The following is a 21,672-nucleotide window of genomic DNA, read 5'->3' on the forward strand; positions in this document are numbered from 1 at the left end:
AAAAAAAAAAACAAAACAAAACAAAAAAAACCACGAAATTCTAGGTAAGTGATGTAGAGGCTAATGATCCAGTCAGGGTGTACCTCAGACTGTGACTGGCACACTGTTCCTAAAGGCTGCCTGGCCTGTGAACCTACCTTCAGTTTTTTAATCATCAGAGATTTTACAAAATTAGTGTCTCTTCACAGATAGACAAACAGTTCAAACTCTAGCAGTGCAGTCAGATCATTTATATCCATGTCTTAGAACATGGATAGAACATGGGTGGTAAAGAACTGGGTCAATAACAGTCTTTGAGGTGACTGTCCAAGTATGTCATTGGGGGAACATTTAAATTTGTAACCTAATAAAGGGATTTTTCAGCCTGGTTGCCTCATTTTGACCTTAAGCAAATTTGACCAAATCTACAGTACAAAGCTCCACTTAATCCTCTAGTATGTGACCTCCACCATCCACGGAGCTTTAGAAATGGACTTTGACCTTGCTCACATCATTGTGCCTTTCACTGTCTGTACTACTTCTACCCAAGACGTCTACGTAATTGTAAAAAATTCTGGGAATTGGCAAGGTGCGGTGGCTCACACCTATAATCCCAGCATTTTGATTAGCAGAGGTGGGCAGAACACTTGAGGTCAGGAGTTCAAGACCAGCCTGGCCAACATGGCGAAACCCCATCTCTTCTAAAAATACAAAAATTAGCCGGGCGTGGTGGTGCATGCCTGTAGTCCCAGCTACTCAGGAGGCTGAGCCAGGAGAATCACTTGAACCCAGGAGGCAGAGGTTGCAATGAGCCAAGATCAACACACTGCACTCCAGCCTGGGTGACAGAACAAGACTCTGTTTCAAAACAAACAAAAAAATTCTGGAAATTTTCCTTCACAATTTGCATGGTTGGTTTCTAAATGAAGCTACTAGAGTACACTTTCAGGTGGTTACTCTTCAGGGTTTTCTCCCACGACATTATCAATATATGTTCACTTGCATATCTACAATAATACTTCTGCTTTAATTCAGTATATCTGTATACCCTGTGTGTGTGTGTTTTTTTTTTTTTTTTTTTTTTTTTGAGACAGAGTCTCGCCCTGTTGCCCAGGCTGGAGTGCAGTGGCCGGATCTCAGCTCACGCAAGCTCCGCCTCCCGGGTTCCCGCCATTCTCCTGCCTCAGCCTCCCGAGTAGCTGGGATTACAGGCGCCCGCCACCTCGCCCGGCTAGTTTTTTGTATTTTTTTAGTAGAGACAGTATTTTTTTAGTAAAATAATAATAAATAGTAAAATATAGTAAAATTAGTAAAATAATAAACAGTATTTTTGTATTTTTTTAGTAAAGACAGTATTTTTCACTGTGTTCGCCAGGATGGTCTCGATCTCCTGACCTCGTGATCCGCCCGTCTCGGCCTCCCAAAGTGCTGGGATTACAGGCTTGAGCCACCGCGCCCGGCCTACCCTGTGTTTTTTTAGACAGTTGCTTCACTGGCTGTGGCTAGGGTGGGGCTATCACCTACTTTGCTGTCAGAGGGACACCCAGGGCTGCTGATAATTACAGATTGCTCTGAAGTTTCCTTAAATTAACATATTTTCCTGGTTCCAAACTTATGCTTTGAACTTCATGTTTTTAACTACCTTTTAAAAAAATAATTACCTTTTTCCCAGGTGAAAATATAACAAAAACTATTCTAAATGGAGGAATAAATAATGATAAAGAAAACTAGAAAAATCAGCCAGGCACAGTGGCTCACGCCTGTAATTCCAGAGCTTTGGGAGGCCGAGGCACGCGGATCACGAGGTCAGGAGATCGAGACCATCCTGGTTAACACAGTGAAACCCCGTCTCTACTAAAATACAAAAAATTAGCCAGGCGTGGTGGCGGGCGCCTGTGGTCCCAGCTACTTAGGAAGCTGAGGCAGGAGAATAGTGTGAACCTGGGAGGCAGAGCTTGCAGTGAGCTGAGAGCGCCACTGCACTCCAGCCTGGGCAACAAAGCAAGACTCCGTCTCAAAAAGAAAAAAAAAGAAAACTAGAAAAATTATTTGTGTTTTGTGGCAAATTCACCATGTCAGGAAGGAGAACCACTCATTTGCATGTTTGTAAACAACACATCTGATCAGGTGCAATTTTAAAAAGTGATTTGTGGTAGCTAATTTTTGTGTAATTATTAAGTGACCCAACCAACCAAAACAATGGATCAAAGAATGACCAAAAACCATGAGGGCCTTCCTGGACTTGCCCAGAAATCATCCATCCCACCTGCTCTGATCTGGCCGTCTGGCAGGCCTTGGCCAGCATGATGTAAGCAAACTCAGCTCTCACAGCAGAAGCATGATTAATGTCACTGGTTCTCCAACAATACAAAAACAGCAACACTTTTAATTACAAACTGCTCATATTGTTTCTCAGCTTCAGAGATTTTCACGAAAAACACAGTATGTTTCTGATTTTGCTTGTATATGATATGTATGACCAAACTCTTATTAAATGCAAAAGAAGAAGCCCCTTTCCCCTCAAAACTTTAAAAGTGCTGATTCTGCAGGAAGATACTTCATTCATATTTCAGGTACCCAGCACTGCATATGTTCCCACATTTGACGTGCATCCATTTTAGAAACCAGCTTGATATTTTGTGATCACATTCTGGGTATGGGTTTAAATACAATCACAGTAAATGATTTTGTAACTTGGTTCACATTTTTGGATACAATATACAGGCCAAAAATATGCGTAATTCTTCTTTACTTTGGGTCCAAGAGCTTTAACAGTGAAAAACCAAAAGGGCTACAGTACTAATTTCTGATTTAAAAGGTAACTGTGATACTACGATTTATAATTTTTGGTTTTTGTCCCACGTTCCTGGCTCATAGCTCCTGTAACTCTTGTAATTTCCTAAGTGACTGAGCAATCATTTGTTAAAATATTTGGCTTTTTGCCCATGCTTCTTGAAACAGCTCTGAGGTTGAGTTGATCACAAATGGCCAACTCTTCTATCAATCATGCCTATGTAATGAAGCCCCACTAAAAATCCAAGAGGGACCTGCCTCCCCTTCCCCTTCTTCCTCCATACAAAAACAAACAAACAAAAAACAAAACAAAACAAAACAAAACCCCACAAAAGGACTGAATTCAGGGGCTTCCCAGAAGGTGAACAAGAACATATCCACCTGCTAAGAGAGTGGTGCACCAACTCCACAGGGATGGAAGCTTCTACACTTGGGACCCATACAGACCTTGCCCTATGTATCCCTTCATCTGGCTGTTCATTTGTATCCTTTAAAACAGTGGTCCCCAACCTTTTTGGCACCAGGGATTGGTTTCGTGGAAGACAATTTTTCCACGGACTAGGGGTTGGGGGGATATGGTTTCAGGATGAAACTGTTCTACCTCAGATTCTCAGGCATTAGTTAGATTCTCATAAGGACCACACAAACTCTCTCTCTCGCATGCAGTTTACAGTAGGGTTCATACTCCTATGAGAATCTAATGTTACCTCTGATTTGACAGGAGATGGAGCTCAGGCAGTAATGCTCGCTTGCCCACCACTCACCTCCTGCTGTGCGGCCTACTTCCTAACAGGTCACAGACCACTACTAACCAGTTCACGGCCCGGGGATTGGGGACCACTGCTTTAAAGTATCAGCAGGGCATGGTGGCTCATGCCTGTAATCCCAGCACTTTGGGAGGTGAAGGTGGGAGGATCACTTGAGCCCAGGAGTTCTAGACCAGCCTGGGCAACAGGGTGAGTCCTGTTTCTACAAAAAATTAAAACTTCAGCTAGCCATGGTGGTGTGTGCCTGTAGTCTCAATTACTCAGGAGGCTAAGGCAGGAGGATTGCTTGAGCCCAAGAGTCTGAGGCTGCAGTGAGTGATGATAGTGCCACTGCACTCCAGCCTGGGTGACACAGTGAGACCCTGTCTCGAAAAAAAAAAAAAAAAAAACTGGCTGGGCATGGTGGCTCACGCCTGTAATCCCAGCACTTTGGGAGGCCGAGGCAGGTGGATCATTTGAGGTTAGGAGTTCGAGACCAGCCTGGCCAACATGATGAAACCCTATTTCTACTAAAGATATAAAAATTAGCTGGGTGTGGTGGTACACACCTGTAATCCCAGCTACTTGGGAGGCTGAGGCACAAGAATTGCTTGAACCCGGGAGACGGAGGTTGCAATGAGCCAAGATCATGCCACTGCACTCCAGCCTGGGCGACAGAGTGAGACTCCATCTAAAAATAAAAAAATAAATAAAAATAAAATAAAAGTAAAATTAAAAAAAAAAAAATCTTTCATATGGGAGGCCAATGTGGGAGGATCACTTGAGGTCAGGAGCTCAAGATCAACCTGGGCACACAGGAAGACCCCGTCTCTACAAAAAAATTAAAAAATTAGCCCAGCGTGGTGATGCACACCTATAGTTTCAGCTACTTGGGAAGCTGAGGCAGAAGGATCATTTAAGCTCAGGAGTTCAAGGTTGCAGTGAGCCATGATCATGCCACTGTACTCTAGCCTGGGTGACAGAGTGAGAACCTGCCTCAAATGGGGGGAAAAAAAAAAAAAAAAAAAAGGGCCAGGCACAGTGGCTCACACCAGTAATCCCAGCACTTTGGGAGGCCAAGGCAAGTGGATCACTTGAGGTCAGGATTTCGAGACCAGCCTGGTCAACATGGCGAAACCCCATCTCTACTAAAAAAAAAAAAAACACACACACACACACGCACACACAAATTAGCCAGGCATGGTGGTGCAAGCCTCTGTAATGCCAGCAACCCGGGAGGTTGAGGCATAAGAATCGTTTGAACCTGGGAGGTGGAGGTTGCAGTGAGCTGAGATCGTGCCACTGTACTTCAGCCTGGGCGACAGAGTGAGACTCTGTCACAAAACAAAACAAAACAAGAAAAAAAGAAAAAGCTTGTTAATAAACTGGTAAACATGTTTCCCTGAGTGCTATCAGCCATTCTAGCAAATTAACTGAACCTGGTTAGGAGGGTTTCATGGAAACTCCAATTTTTAGCCAGCTAGTCAGAAGCACAGGTAAAACAACCTGGAGCTTGCACCTGGCATTGGAAGTGGGCAGCAGTCTTGTGGGACTGAGCCCTCAAACCTGTGGATCTGATACTATCTCCAGGCAGATAGTGTCAGAATTGAATTGAAGAACACCCAGCTGGTGTCTGAGGCAGGACTGATTGCTTGCTTGATGTGTGGGGAAAAAAAACACCTTACATCTGGTGTCAGAAGTGTGTTGTGAGAGTACAGCAGGAGAAACTGAGTCTGTTTTTCTCCCCATATACAGTAACTTAACCAGGGACAGCTAGAGAATGATGGCCTGAGGTCTTGTGACTGATGTGGGTATCTATACATGACTGTGATTCCAGGGGCTGGCCAGAGCTATGCCATTCTTTAGGGAGACACTTAGCACCCCTCCATGCAAGAACACAAAGCCTGAGAGTCATTATGGCCTCTTCTAAGCCAATTGCTAAGCCTCAAAGCAAGGATGTGCCAGGCATTCCAACATCACCACCGCCACCGTGGGACAAGGTTCAGTTTAAGTGTACAGGCTTATTCCCCACCCCCAACATGCCCTAAAAACAGGTTCTAGCTTTCCATCTCTTCTTGGCTGGTAGTTCTCTACAGAGCGGTTCTACTTTAAGCATCTCTTCTTAACTGTCCCTGTTGCTTCTTAGATTCTTTCTGGTGCCCTGTAAATAACACTTTAGTACCTTGAGGCTCTGGGCTGAGGTCAAGGTTCCAAAAATCTGGTGTGTGACATCTCTAAAGGCCAATACCTTTTCCCTGCTTTAAAGGTAATTACATACCATATTCTATAGCCTAGAAGATCTTGTTCTTTTGGGAAAATGAAAGGCATGCAGAACTGAGGGGAAGCAGATTTTCCCACAGAACTCTAGGCATGTTCCCTTTTAGGCTTTAAGTTTAGTACTTCAATATGCTGAAAAGTGTGCTTCCTTCCAAACTAGTTTCTGCCTAGAGATGATTCCCAGGGAGGAGGAAGGAAGTTACTGGCTTCATATCTCCACCTAAAGTTAGGATACCTAACAGGACCCTGACAGTATTGCTAGAAAAGAAAGAAGGCCCATCTCACCTTTGCCCCTTAACTCTCCAGCAGGCTGAGTATGGTGATGGTACTTTGTACACCTCAATTTTACCTGTATATGACCTCTGGCCTATTCCCAGAGGCTCTTGTGAAGCATTGTGACATTCTTGCCTAGAGACATAACCTGCCAAGAGTAGCTGAGTCCTCAGATCCGTGTCTAGTGTCTAGTGTGGGTGCACCAGAATCTACCTGGTCTTTAGGCTGGCATCCCAATGATACTTGACCGTTTCTCAGCAGTCCTGCTGGTATCAGTCCTGCTGGTATTGGGTAAGGTAAGAGCCAGGATCCCAGCTCTTACCTTACCCAAACTGAACTATTCAAGCTCAGCACATTTCCTAAGAGAATAATCTGGTCACTGCCTCAGCTTAAATGTCATGTCATTTTTTTCCAGAAAGCCTTCTCTGACCTGGCAGAAGAGCAAGGTATCCCAGCTATATGCTCTTACAGTGCCATGTAATTTTGCTATCATAGCATTTAACACTTTTACACAGAGTATTAGAATTCGTCTTTCAATGTGGTGAGGAAAGAGACTCTCTTTTTTTTTGTTTTTTGTTTTTTTTTGAGATGGAGTCTCGCTCTGTCGCCCAGGCTAGAGTGCAATGACGCGATCTTGGCTCACTGCAACCTCCACCGCCCAGGTTCAAGCAATTCTCCTGCCTCAGTGTCCCCAGTAGCTGGGATTACAGGCACCCACCACCACGCCCAGCTAATTTTTGTATTTTGAGTAGAGACAGGGTTTCACCATGTTGGTCAGGCTGGTCTCAAACTCCTGACCTCAGGTGATTTACCCAACTCGGCCTCCCAAAGTGCTGGGATTACAGGCGTGAGCCACTGCACCTGGCTGAGACTCTGTCTTTTCACTAAATAACCTCAGGGCCTGACATGTAGTAAATATTTAATACATATTTGATAGACGGTTATTCATCTGATAATTACTGATTGGTACATCTCTGTATTTGGCACCATACTAGGCACCAGGGATACAGTAGTTAGCAAAATCAGACATAATCTCCTGCCCTAACCAAGTATACATACTAATTACCTATGTCACAAACTGGCATAAAGTTATAGCTGTGGTATTATGAAGAAGAACCTGGTGCTGTGATCCCCCACAGCAGTGACAACTGAGCTAAGGTAAGTAGGAAGGGTGGGATATTAAGGAGAAGAGAGGTGGGCAGAGAGAAGAGCACTCCCTGTAGTACTTGCAACATATGCACAGGCTTGTGATGAGAGGAATGAGGATGGCATGTCCAACTTGCCAAGGAAAGTGGGATGAGGCTGGGAGATGACAGGGCCGAGACCACACAGAAGCTTGTGGGCTAGGTTGAAGCTTCTGGACTTTAATCCTAATTACAATGGTAAATCACTGAAGGGTTTTAAGCTAGTAGGTACTAGTGAAGATGGAAAAGGGCCACCTGAGATAAAATGGGCAACATTTTGTGATGAATTTGATATAAGGGTGAGGGAAAGAGGTATCAAGGAGAACTTGTCTAATGGATAGATGGTGGTGCCATTTATTGAGATGAGGAACAATGGCAAAGGACCTTACTGTTGGAGGTGAAAATCACAAGTTTGGTTTTAGACATGTTGAGTCTGAGGTTCCAATAAGGATGTGCATGCAGTTGTCTAAGATCTCTAGGGGTCTGTACTAGAAACAGAAATACAAATTTACAAGTCATCTGTGAAAGGTTGTAACTAAAGAAGAGGGGCATGACTGAGATCTATTACGGAGAAAATACAAATTTGAAGAGAAAAGGTGACTCAGGATCAAAGTTTGAGGAAGGTCACCATCTAATGGCTGGGAAGGGAGATCGAGGAGGAGCAGCTGGAGAGGTGGTAGTAGAAAACAACAGAGAGTTCTTGGTCACAGAACCCAAGGGAAAAGTTAATTCAAAAAAGGAGATAGTAGTTAACAGAGAACACTCACAGGGTAAGGTTCTTAAGAAGGTCAGAGAAGATGGGATCAAAGGTATTGATGGAGAAACTGGCCTTAGACTTGAGGAAGGACACCTGCTCTATTATAGTAAGCACAAAGGAGGATACTGGGAGATTTATTTCTTGGTGGTGGGAAGCTGACGGAATTCTATTTTCTCTGTGAAGAGGTCAGGGTCTCTACCGAGAGAGGGGGAGAAAGTGTGGACCAGAGATTTAAAAAGTGTAGAGAGTGGGAAAGAGAGCTGACCACAGAAACATGGAAAGATAGCTGGACCATATTCAGGACCTATCTGAAGTGGGTGATCATGAATTTAAAGTGGAATAAGCTGGGCGTGATGGCTCAGCCTGTAATCCCAGCACTTTAGAAGCTGAGGCAGGCAGATCACTTGAGGTTAGGAGTTCGAGACCAGCCTGGCCAACATGATGAATCCCTGTCTCTACTAAAAACAGAAACATTAGCCAGGCGTGGTGCACGCACCTGTCATCTCCTGAGGCAGGAGAATCACCTGAACCTGGGAGGTGGAGGTTACAGTGAGCCGAGATCATGACACTGCACTCCAGCCTGGGCAACAGAATGAGACTCCATCTCAAAAAAAAAAAAAAAAAAAAAAAAAAACATGGACTCAAGGCCAGGTGTGGTGGCTCATGCCTACAATTCCAGCTTTGGAAGGCTGAGGCAGGAGGATTACTTGAGCCTAGGAATTCAAGGCTGCAGTGAGCTGTGACTGTGCCACTGCACTCCAGCCCAGGCAATAAAGTGAGACCCTGTCTCAAACAAACAAACAACAACAACAACAACAAAAACCAGTGGAATAAATCTGCCCTGTTATGTTCTTTTTTCCAGCAGTGCTTGTTGCTCTTGTGTACACACACAGAAAACACATAGTTAAATGAACAAATAAAGGACCAAACAAGTAGTAGAAGACAAAGACACTTGACACACTTCAGGAACAGAAGCAAAGATGAAGAACAAAGTCTTCTGCTGCTGTGATAAGGACTCTATTCCTCTATTTGACCCACAAATAGCACCCACATCCCACTGCTAACCTTTAGTAGAGCTGGAGGCTGACGCAGGTCGAGAAGATCGTTTACGATGTCCATTTTCCACACTTTCAGAAGCCACAGTTGGCTCTTCAGTTCGGGAGTTTCTTCTGCTCGGGATTTTGGACTTTTCAACTATCTCTTTGGGCTCACTGCTGACAGAAGCAAAACATTTCCAAGCAGGTGAGGGAATCAGGCCACACAAAAAACAGGCTCTTCAGATAGTTTCATTCATCAAGTAGGAGACTAAGAACTATATAGTTATTCTGGAGAGAAAGCAGTTCAACCTGGGGCAATAAGCACTATTGCCTTCTATATTACTGGGGGTTTAAAAGCGAGTCTAGCTTACTACATTAGTAAAAATAAAATAGTAAAGCATAATGTTGGTGAAATTGTAGAAAAACTGGTAAAAGACATCAAAAAAATTGGAACAAAACTTCCCTAATTCCTCACCCATTTTCTTATCTTTTTTTCTTTTCTTTCTTCTTTTTTTTCAGACAGAGTGTTACTCTGTCGCCCAGGCTGGAGAGCAGTGGTGTTGTCTCAGCTCACTGCGACTCCCACCTCCTGGGTTCAGGCAATTTATCTGCCTCAACCTCCCGAGTAGCTGGAACTACAGCCATGTGCCACCATGCCCTGCTAATTTTTGTCTTTTTAGTAGAGATGGGATTTCACCATACTGGCCAGGATGGTCTTAAACCCCGACCTCAAGTGATCCACCCACCTCGGCCTCCCAAAGTGTGGATTACAGGTGTGAGCTATTGCACCAGGCCCCTCATCCATTTTCCTAAGGTAGGAATAGTCCCCTTCAAAGATTAGAACATTTTGGATTTTGTAATTTTTTAGAATCATGAAAAAGGTCTTTAATATGCCAGAAAATTGCTATTAACCCAAAATAGTATATAAACCTAGGAAATTATTAACATATATTGGCATTTACTAATGATCCTGGTAGAGTTAGATAACAGCGTATTAGAAGCCACAGGATGGGGATAATTCACAATATACTGCTAGGTACATTGATTGTCCCTACCCCAAACCCCTTTTTTTAGTATATGAAAATTTAAAATTGGTAATATTCACTGTTATTGAGGATACAGGAACAAAAACATTTACATACACTCCTAATTGGAGTGTAAATTGTGTAACCCAGTGGTTCTCAAAAGGAGGCAATTTTGCTTCTTAGGGGACATTTAGCAACGTTTGGAGACATTTTTGATTGTCACAACTTGAGGAGAAGGGTGCTACTGGAATCTTTTGGGTACAGGCCAGGGATGCCACTAAACATAAGCCCCACACAACAGTTATCTGGCCCCAAAGCTCAATACTGTTGAGTCTGAGAAACTCTGGTGTAACCCTTGACTCAGCAGTCCCATTTCTAGGTGCCTAAGGAAACAAATCTTTTTACAGAGCTCCACACATAAGGAAGTTAAAACATTTTATTTGTACTAGTGAAAACAGAAGACCTAAATGCCTAACGATAGTAGATTAGTTGGCTAAATCATGGCACATCCATATGGAGTCATGAAAAATCATGTTGTAGATTATTTAATGACAAAAACGATTCATGACACATTACCAAGTGGGAAAAACTTACCAACATAATGAACAGTGTAATTCCATTTTCATTGTTATATATGTTGAGTATATATGTAACTACATATGAATAAATATGAGCTATATACACATAAATCTTTTGTTGTTGTTGTTTGTTTTTAAGATGGAGTCTTGCTCTGTCTCTCAGGCTGGAGTGCAGTGGCACGATCATAGCCCAGTGCAAACTCATTACAGGCGTAAGCCACGATGCCCAGCCCTATACACATAAATCTGACACATTTGGGTGCATACTGTGTGAAAAAGACTAGAAGCAGATGAACTAAAATATATGTACAGTGAATATTGTTGAGTTGTAGGAATACTGGTTTACTGGTGAGTTATTTTCTTCTTCGTAATTCTCTGATCTGAATTTCTGGTTTTCTTTAATAAACTTTTTACACTTTCATGGTTCAAAAATGCACGTTAAAATTATTAGAAAAAAATTCCTTTAGAAAATTAAATTTGCTTGCAAGACATGTACCAAATACAAATAATGCAACAAAGCAAAACAAAACTGGTCAAAAGGCTGCCTCTTCTGGGAAGTCTTCCATGACCTCATTTCCCAAGTACAGCTGTCTCTTTTGTCTCTTGGGTTCACAGTCTTTATCTGGCATTCTAGAGCACCCATCAGATTGTACATCATGTTCTATTTTAATGTTTTGTGCCTTCAACTAGACTGTGAGCTTCTTAAGGACACAGACCATAACCTGATTGTCAACTATCCCTACCCTTCCACTGTTCACTCCTGCCAGAGGACCCTTTGCTAGTAGCACCGTGGTTGGGAACTGGGCCACACTGTTCACTCCCATAGTTTTACATATAACAGCTGCCCCACACCCAACCATAAGCCAAGGTAAGTCAAGGAGAGGTGAGGCTGAAGCTGGGGTGGAATTACAAGTAAGGGGGATTTACACCTCCTTTGAGAGGTAGTAAAGACGACTTTCTGGCTAGTAGTCCAGAAAATGGTCAAAGCTTCTGAGCAAAGAAAATTCACTTTAAAAAAAATTTTTTTTTTTTGAGACAGAGTTTCGCTCTTGTTGCCCAGGCTGGAGTGCAATGGTGCGATCTCGGCTCACCTCAACCTCTATCTCCCGGGTTCAAGCGATTCTCCTGTCTCAGTCTCCTGAGTAGCTGGGATTACAGGCATGCGCCACCACGCCCAGCTAACTTTTGTATTTTTAGTAAAGACGGGGTTTCACCACGTTGGCCAGGTTGGTCTCGAACTCCTAACCTCAAATGATCTGCCTGCCTCGGCCTCCCAAAGTGCTGGGATTATAGGCATAAGCCACCATGCCCAGCCGAATTTTTTTGTTTTTTTGAGACAGGATGTCACTCTGTTCTCCCAGGGCTGGGGTGTGGGTAGTGCAATCCATGGCTCATTGTAGTCCCCTTGACCTCTCTAGCTCAAGTGATCCTCCCACCCTTAGCCTCCTGAGTAGCTGGGACTCACAGGCAAAGTGCCACCATGACCAAGCTTTTTTTGTTTTTTTTTTTTTTTGAGACGGAGTCTTCTTAGCTCTGTTGATTCTTGCTACTGATGCCTCAGCAGGCTGGAGTGCAGTGGCGTGATCTTGGCTCACTGCAAGCTCCGTCCCCTAGGTTCACGCCATTCTCCTGCCTCAGCCGCCTGAGTAGCTGGGACTACAGGCGCCCGCCACCTCGCCCGGCTAATTTCCTTGTATTTTTAGTAGAGACGGGGTTTCACCGTGTTAGCCAGGATGGTCTCAATCTCCTGACCTCGTGATCCGCCCGCCTCGGCCTCCCAAAGTGCTGGGATTACAGGCTTGAGCCACGGCGCCCGGCCAGACCAGCTAATTTTTTATTAATTTTTTATTAATTTTTCGTAGAGACAGGGTCTCCCTATGTTGCCCAGGCTGGGCAACTCCTGAGCTCAACCAATCCTCCCTCCTTGGCCTCCCAAAATGCTGGGGTTACAAGCATGAGCCGCTGTACCTGGCTAGATGGTTCCTAATGAAAGTGCCTCTTTCTCCTGGCAAAACAAAAGCCACAGCAAGACTATCCTGTTTTTTATGGTCAATGCTCAGGTATCTCTGGAAACAAATACCCCAAAGGTATTTTTGGTCTGATAAGCTTATTTCTCTAGATAAATCGCTGGTGCATGCTTGAGAAATGCAGATGAATTCAAACATTAGCCCAATCCAAATAAAACCAGACAGGCAGAGTGGTATAGTAGGAGTAGCAATGAATTTGGAATGAGATGAACAAGGGTCAAGTCTTAGCTATGCATTTATTGACTATGCTATTTAATGCTCTATGTTCTAGACTTTTTTTTTTTTTTTTTTTTTTAAGATAGAGTCTTACTCTGTTGCTCATGTTGGAGTGCAGTGGGCAGGACTACGGCTCACTGCAACCTCAACTTCCCTGGGCTCAGGTGATCCTCCCACCTCAGCCTCCCAAGTAGCTGGGACTACAGGCGCGTACCATTATGCCCAGCTAATTTTTTGTATAGACAGGGTTTCACTATGTTGCCCAGACTGGTCTCAAACTCCTGGGCTCAAGCCATCTGCCTACCTTGGCCTCCCAGAGTGTTGGGAGTACAGGTGTGAGCCACCGAGCCCGACCGTTCTAGACTCTTTTTTCTTTTCTTTTCTCTCTTTTTTTAGACAGAATCTCACTCTGTCGCCCAGGCTGCAGTGCAGTGGCATGATCTCGGCTCACTGCAACCTCCGCCTCCCAGGTTCAAGTTACTCTCCTGCCTCAGCCTCCCAAGCAGCTGGGATTATAGGCATGCGCCACCATGCCTGGCTAATTTTTGTAGTTTTAGTAGAGACAGGGTCTTACCACGTTGGCCAGGTTGGTATCAAACTCCTGACCTCAAATGATCCGCCCGCCTCGGCCTCCCAAAGTGCTGGGATTACAGGCGTGAGCCACTGTGCCCAGCCTTGTTCTAGACTCTTGATCTATAAATCCCATCTTGTCTGCTGCAATACATAGGTTAAATGTCAGGGCTCTGAAGTCAGAAGGCTTGGGTTTGAATCTAACCTTCACCATTTACTAACTCTGTGACCTTGGGGAATTTAGTTAATCTTTCTGAGCTTTAGATTCCTCATCTATAAGACAGAATTTACTTTCCTAATAGATACTGTGAAAACTAGATGAGATAATACATCTAGGGTGCTTGTAGCTCAAACTATTAAGGATGCATGGCATGGAACAACATTCAAATAAATGGTGGCTATTAACCTCCTCACAGGGATGATATTAAGATTAAATGAAAAAAATATTGTGAAAGTGTTTTATGAAGTTGCTGTACAATTATGAGAAGTTCTTTAAAATATCATCTAGTGCATTCCTACACTAAAAGAGGCAAGGCTGGGCATGGTGGCTCACGCCTGTAATCCCAGAGGCTGAGATGGGTGGATCACTTGAGGTCAGGAGTTCAAGACCAGCCTGGCCAACATGGTGAAACCCCATCTCTACTAAAAATACAAAAATTAGCTGGGCGTGGTGGTGCATGCCTGTAATCCCAGCTACTTGGGAGGCTGACGCAGGAGAATTGCATCAACTCCAGAGGTGGAGGTTGCAGTGCCCCAAGATCGTGCCACTGCACACCAGCCTGGGTGACAGAGCAAGACTGCCTCCAAAAAAAGCCATGACTTTTGGAAAATGGTAATATTCCTCTCCATAGAGCTAATTAAGTTGAAGCCATAGATGTACTTCATTTTGTAGGGTTATGTGGAGCAGCACAGTGTAACACAAAAAAGCACAGGTTTTAGGTCAGATCCTGCCTGGCTTTCTCCTTCTTTCGCCTTGAGGGTCAAACAACTGTTCTTTAGAAGACAGTTGCAAGGACTATTATTAATATCAATGGTAACAACAGCTCCCATATATTGAACATTTACTATTTCCTCATTATGCTGAGTGTTGAACGTGTTACCTCATTCAGCTTTGAAAACAACCATAAAAGGTAGAAACTTAGCCTCCAAGTTTTATTAAGAGAAATGTTACCTCTGAGGGATTAAGACTCAAGACAGCTCTCTGCGTTAGCAGTAAAAACAGACTGGCGTGAGAGTGAAGGAAAAGGACAAGGTGAAGAAAGGTTTAAAGACTGAGAAAGCTGATACCTTTCAAAGAGGCTTATGCTGTGTTCATGCTACGTCTGCAGAAATGATCATCTTACCTTTGTCCAGAGACTATGGCAGCATTTACCTCCAGCTCTGTAAAAAAATGTAAAGGATAGAAATGAAATGTGGGAGCTGCCACGGAGAGAAGCTAGGAGTCTACAAGAATTCTCAATGCCCTATTTAGGCTAAAGTGTCCCTGTGCCCAGAAGGATTCTCACCCTACATGGTATGGAGACAAAGCTGGCACAGATACAACTTGGTTTGTTTGAGACATAAGACACTTGGTCTATTTTTATTTCTACTCCACACTGTGAAATAACCTGTTTGGATTAATAGAACTAAGTTCACCCTTCCTCGTTTGTATCTCATCCAGTTACAACCAGGTTAGCAAAATAAGTCTCTTCCTCTCATATGGAAGAGACTGTTTTCATTTTAAAACATCTCCACCTTCTTGGCATTTTTTAAAAAAGCAATCTTCAAATATGTCTTGAATATCTATTAAGGATGCATTCTTCTCAAAAGGACTTCCTCACTGAGTTTTAGAGGGCATAGTGCTTTGCTTTCAGATATTGCCTTTAGACCCCATTCTATTCCTTTCTTTCTCAACCTCCCAGCAATGCCCTCCAAGCAAGGAAAATATCAGTAATTCGTCTAACAGCATTTTGTATCAATGAGCACACTCTGGGTTTGCCAGGCACTTCTTCCTCAGCATCAGCAGAAAAACATTTGCTTTCTCTATTATGTGCCTTTAGGTAGTTCCATCTTTTCCAAAAGCCTTCCCTGATGTACCAGATAGCAGTGATCTATCTTGCCTCTGGCCTCCCACAGCCCTACATCTGTTCCCCCATTGAGGGAATTCAGCACCTCATTACTCAGTGTATATGTCTAACCTACTCTACTAATTACATGGTAACCTTAAGGGCAGTGAAGTTAGAGTGTCTGGCTCAAAATTTTGACTTCAATGCTTATTAGCCATGTAACTTTGGGTAAATTACCTGACATCTCTGTGCTCAATGCCTTATCTAAAAAATGGGAATAACCACATTACCCACTTCAAAGTTAAGAAGATAAAATAATGCATGTAGAAATTTTAGTATGGCACCTGACACTTAGTCATAACTCAATGTTATTAGCTATTATTATTGCTATGAAGATCAGGTTGATGCAGCCTTCCATGTAAGGAGGTTGGACTACTCTGCCTTTAATGCAAGGTGCTAGTAGAAGGGAATCTTTGATGGGAGGCTGAGGCAAAGGAATTGCTTGAACCCAGGAGGCGGAGATTGCAGTGAGCCAAGATTGCGCCACTGCACTCCAGTCTGGTGACAGAGCAAGACTTCGTCTCAAAAAAAAAAGGAAGGGAATCTTTGCTTCTCATTGCTGTTTAGCCTCCTGTATTTGTACCCACAAAGCCTGAAAACCCATCCACAAGAAATAGATACCAGGCCTGGCTGGAAGATATAAACTCAGGTAATGTGTGCTCAAAAGTGAAAACGACTCAAGTCAAAAGAGGTGCTCATACTCATTGTTATTTTATTTTTTTGAGACAGGGTCTCACTCTGTCCCCCAGGCTGGGGTACAGTGGTGCTCACTGCAACCCCCACCTCCAGGGTTCAAGCGATTCTCCTGCCTCAGCCTCCCAAGTAGCTGGGACTACAGGCACACACTACCATGCCCAGCTAATTTTTGTATTTTTAGTAGAAACAGGGTTTAGACATGTTGGCCAGGCTTGTCTTGAACTCCTGGCCTCAAGTGATCCGCCCGCCTCGGCCTCCTGAAGTGCTGAGATTACAGGCATGAGCCACCGCACCTGGCCTATTTTTATTTTTTGGGGGACGGTCTCACTCTGTCTCCCAGGCTAGAGTGCAGTGGGATCACAGCTCACTGCAGCCTCAACTGGACTCCTTGGGGTCAGATGATCCTCCTACCTCGGCCTCCCAAGCAGCATGTACGCCAAGCCCAACTAATTTTTAAAAATTTTTTGTAGAGATGGCGTTTTGCTATGTTGCCCAGGGTGATCTTGAACCCCTGGGGCTCAATCAATCCCCCTGTCTCAGCCTCCGAAAGCACTGGGGTTACAGGCATGAGTCATCACACCCAGCCTAGTTTGCTCAAAAATTTTTTTTGAGACAGAGTTTTGCTCTTACTGCCCAGGCTAGAGTTCAGTGGTTCAATCTCTGGCTCACCGCAACCTCTGCGTCCCAGGTTCAAACGATTCTTCTGCCTCAGCCTCCAGAGTAGCTGGGATTACAGGCATGTGCCACCACACCCAGCTAATTCTGTATTTTTAGTAGAGATGGGGTTTCTCCGTGTTGGTCAGGGTGATCTCGAACTCCCAACCTCAGGTGATCTGACTGCCTCGGCCTCCCAAAGTGTTGGGATTACAAGTGTGAGCCACCACGCCTGGCCTAGTTTCCTCTTTTAAAACAAGAAAGTTTGATGTTTTTGAGAATCTTAACACTATCACTGCTGATTCGTAAGTAGAGATCAAGAAGGTTTGATGAAGGTAATCAGTGGCTCTGAGGGATATTAAGGATAAGGAGATTCATTTATACCAAACTTCAAAATGGAACAGGATTCTTCAGCCAATTACTGTGAGAAGGGGGAAAAATGATACGGTAAATCCTATTTTCTAGAGTAGGGTTGGGGCAGGAAATGGAATTCCCTTTCTCTCTATAGTTACTCCTTTCCTTACCAAAAATGAGTTTTGCTGTATGACCCCTCCTTTAAATAATGTGCTCCATTCCTACCCTTCTCAAATATCAACATGATGTCAGGTATCATGTGGGCAATTGGCAACAAAGAAAGCATCTGGGTGGCTGGGCCGGGTGCTGTAGCTCACACCTGTAATCCCAGCACTTTGGGAGGCTAAGGCGGGTGGATCACGAGGTCAGGAGATCGAGACCATCCTGGCTAACATGATGAAACCCTGTCTCTACTAAATATACACCAAATTAACCAGGCGTGGTGGTGGGCACCTGTAGTCCCAGCTACTCGGGAGGCTGAGGCAGGAGAATGGTGTGAACCCAGGAGGCAGAGCTTGCAGTGAGCAGAGATCGCACCACTGCACTCCAGCCTAGGTGACAAAGTGAGACTCTGTCTCAAAAAAAAAAAAAAGACTCTGGGTGACTGAAATGTTTTTTGCTCGCACACTATTTTCAGAGGCCTGATTTTATTCAGAGTGTGCAGCAGAAAGTCCTGTCCATCACATAGGATGTAGCACTCTGAAGTAGGTTTTAAAATAATCACAAACTATACCTTACTTGTATTGGCTCAGATTCACAAAATTAAGCATGGCTACTATTTTTTTTCTTACTAACTTTGTCAAGTATGTGAATTGTAGTTTCAATAAGATTCTTACCTCTGTGGGAACGAGTCAGATTTTTTTTTTTTTTTAACTCCTCAATGATCTACAGTGACAAAGAATCAAGCGAGACTAAACTGTACCACATCTGATATTTATCTGCCTCCAGTGTGTAAAGGCAAACCAAGGGCTGTTACTGCCATCATCCTCATGTATTCTGAGCTGACCCTGATCCCACGGCAGTTATTTGTCAGATTACCATGGGCTCCTACTTCCAGAACTATCATCCCTTGTGCTATTTACAATATATCGGTCACAGGGAGAAACTTAATGCCACCCAGAGATGACTGAAATGACTCTGCCTCCCTGGAGGAATGGCTACCACATTGTGGCAGAGACTCTATGAACAAGACTCCACTACTGTCATGATAATAAAATTACAAAGTGCATTAATGCTTGCCAGCCCCGTAAGTCACCATATGCCAGTTATTCAGCTGCCAACCATAGGTGCCAGGGTCATAGAACAGGGAAAACTCTGCAACAGAAACCCATGGCTGGGTGGCAGACAATGGGCATGGAGATGCCCTTCTTGAGCTCCCTAGCTGACACTATGAATGCATAAGAGAGCAAGCTGGTCAGGGGGAAAATAATCTCAAGTAGAACTGCACAAGCTCTGCTGCTCAACCAAAGTCTGCTCTGAAGCAAACAGATAAAATAGTTCCAGCTACTTCCTGGCGTAAGAACACATGACGTTGAGGACAGCAGTAGTTCCTTCACATGTAACCCATCCCACTCAAAGAAGTTTTTCCAAAGTACACCTTACCTGGTCTGGCAACAGAGGTCTGCAGTGCTGTGGTTGAAGTTTCCTTTGAGACTAAATTCTGCGACGGGGCTAAGGCAAGGAAAAAAAAAATTACAGACCTTTTACTTTCTTTTCTAAACAAAAAGAAGCATTAACCTAATCAATGGCTAAGTAACTGCTGAAACAATATACTCTTAGAGGGCAGTACTCAAAATTAGCCTCGAAATTACAAGTACATTTTAAAACTTACTAAAAAAATTAATTACCGTAACACCCAGTACCAATGACTACCATTTAGGGGTATAAGCTTTTCCTTTTGGTATGTATAATAATAAGGGAAGGAGATGGCTATAAGAACACAGCACTCATATTTTCTGCTTCTTGGTGTCAGGTTCTGAACACTACTCGAAAAAGTCCCAAAGCATACCTTAGTAGGCAACCCAAACCATAGAGGTACAATTATACCATTCCCCTCAGCATTTAAAAAATCTAGTCTTACTCCCTAAAGACTATACTCCATGAGAGTGGAAATGGTCACATAGTTTTGTACTTTTCTACAGCACTCAGCAAAAGTGATGGGCATAAAGCAGGCATTCAACTCATACATAATAAATAAATAAATTTCATATGTTATTTACTTATCTAACAAATAGTTGCAAAGAACTTACTAGGGGCAAGACACTGTGCCAGGTACCCTGAGAGACCAAACTACATCCTCTTGCACATCAGGAACTCAGTCTAGTATTAAAGATAAGATACATACATGTGGTGCACTTGAGTGCACTCTGATGTCATACGAAGGAGTCACAAAGTATAAAATACTACAAAAGTCCAAAGCAAGGGTTAGCAATTCTAGGTTGAGAAATCTGAAGGCACATTAAAGGGAGAATCAGGCTTCAAAGGACACAGAGAACTTAGGCCCTTGAGGAATGGAATAAAATACATAATGCACTCTAGAAGGGAACCATCCTGGAAGATAAAGATTATGGCGTGGATATGCCACAGTCACATCTTGACACCTCAGTCTAAAATCCTAGATAAACTCTGCAACAATACGTTTTACTCTCTTGTGGCAACTGTGAATTTTGTATATTTCCCTCCCTGCTTATTAAAGCAGTAAATTAGGCATTTGTGTATAAGAATTTATTTTGGATGCTTATCTGATAAACCTTAAAACTATATCTTAACTTCTACTTTTAACTTTAGTGTTCATTTCTCAAATTTCCTTTTCTTTTTCTTCTGAGACAGAGACTTGCTCTGTCACTCAGGCTGTAGCGCAATGGCAGGATCTCGGCTCACCACAACCTCCGCCTCATGGGTTCAAGCAATGCTCCCGCCTCAGCCTTCTGAGTAGCTGGGACCACAGGTGCATGCCACCATGCCCGGCTAATTTATATATACATATTTTTGTAGAGATAGGGTTTTGCCTTGTTGTCCGGGATGGTCTCAAACTCCTGGGCTCAAGTGATCCACCTGCCTCGGCCTCTCAACATGCTGAGATTATAGGCATGAGCCACTGCGCCTGGCCAATTTCTCACATTTTCAAAGTAAAAGCACAGAAGACCCTTGAAAAAGAATACAAATAATCACTTATAAGCAAAGTGAGTGTTCTTAACTAAAATAGAGAACTTTTTCCAAATGTGGTTCATCTCCTCAAGACCCACATTATTTCTCTAGTATAATATATGATCCAGATAAAATAATTTCTAATTACTTCATCATTTTCTCTTGATACCAGAGGGAAAAGTCTCCTGAAAGGAGAAATGGAAATATTTAATAGTGAAGGATATACTTAATTTACACCAGGTTCCCTTTTAATTATTAGGGTTCATCTACACCAACAGAACTAGAACAAGATAGAATAAGCACCCAGTCTTGTGAAGACTGTCTCCTGTAAGAGCAGCAAACTCCTTGAAGGCCTTTATCCTGCCCCCATATCTCTAACACTGAGGTGAAGAGGCAGAGAGAAGGGGAATTAACCTTTCCAGAGCTCGGTGTGAGGCAGTGTGTTGGCCACTTGACAAATTTTCTCATTGAGTCCTCTCTCAGAATCCTAAATTCTGGGAGGTAGAATGTACAATCTCCATTTTACAAGTGAAGTACATGGCTTAGGAGAGGTTAAGGAACGTATCACCTGTAACTGGTAACCAGTGGGCTAGAATTTGAACTCTGATCTTACCCTGAAGCTTGTGTTCTTTCTGCCTCTCCTCCTGGGTGCTTACCACTCAGTGGTAGGCACTCGAAGCATTTTAGCTGCATAAATAAGATAGGCACTTAATTAGCTGGCCTAGGATATCGCAAAGGTCTTTCTCAGCTCTAGCAGTGTGTGACTGACTCCACTCTGAGGAAATAGAGCTTCTTCACTTAAGCCTCACAGGAGGAGGAACATGTGGGGTAAGGGAAGAAGGGAAGGAGGGGCGGTTGTAAGGACACCTATGCTTCCATCATTAGCCCATTTTAACAGTACATAGGAAATACCCTGAACTAGATATACACAAATGGAATGCACCAATCAACAAAGAGATTACATCAAAAAGAAACTGGGAATAACAATTTTTACCACTTACTGAATAATTATATGCTAGGTTCTGTGCTAAGAATATGTACTACCTTATTGAATTCTTACAACTATTATTGTTCCATATTACAAAGGAGGAAACCAAAGTCTGGAGTGGTCAAGTAACTTGCCCAAGCCCACAGAGCTGGTAAATGCTGGTGTTATAATACCAACCCAAGCCTACAGGCTCTTGACCACTTTGTTTCTGCCGTGTCCACTATCATGAAACCCAGTTTTCTTTCAGCTCTCCTCTAGAGTAGCCG

At 43.4% G+C, this 21,672-nt stretch overlaps 1 protein-coding gene across 6 annotated transcripts in view; it reads right to left on the reverse strand.

The window, feature by feature from the left end:
• The window catches only part of NCOA6 (nuclear receptor coactivator 6), a 73,299-nt gene that overhangs the window by 4,047 nt on the left and 47,580 nt on the right, over window positions 1–21,672 (reverse strand). For 4 of the 6 annotated variants that reach the window (XM_017878766.1, XM_017878762.1, XM_017878745.1 and 1 more), the window contains 3 exons: window positions 18,874–18,942; window positions 14,806–14,842; window positions 9,075–9,223 (listed from right to left, as the gene is read on the reverse strand). In XM_017878766.1, the coding sequence (XP_017734255.1) occupies window positions 9,075–9,223; window positions 14,806–14,842; window positions 18,874–18,942 (255 nt within the window). Of the gene's footprint in view, window positions 1–9,074; window positions 9,224–14,805; window positions 14,843–18,873; window positions 18,943–20,329; window positions 21,106–21,672 lie in introns of those variants that run through there. The other 2 variants (XM_017878753.1, XM_017878769.1) reach the window with 2 other exon arrangements.

The sequence above is a fragment of the Rhinopithecus bieti genome, unplaced genomic scaffold, assembly GCF_001698545.2.
Source record: "Rhinopithecus bieti isolate Rb0 unplaced genomic scaffold, ASM169854v2 scaffold_65, whole genome shotgun sequence".
Lineage (NCBI taxonomy): Eukaryota > Metazoa > Chordata > Mammalia > Primates > Cercopithecidae > Rhinopithecus > Rhinopithecus bieti.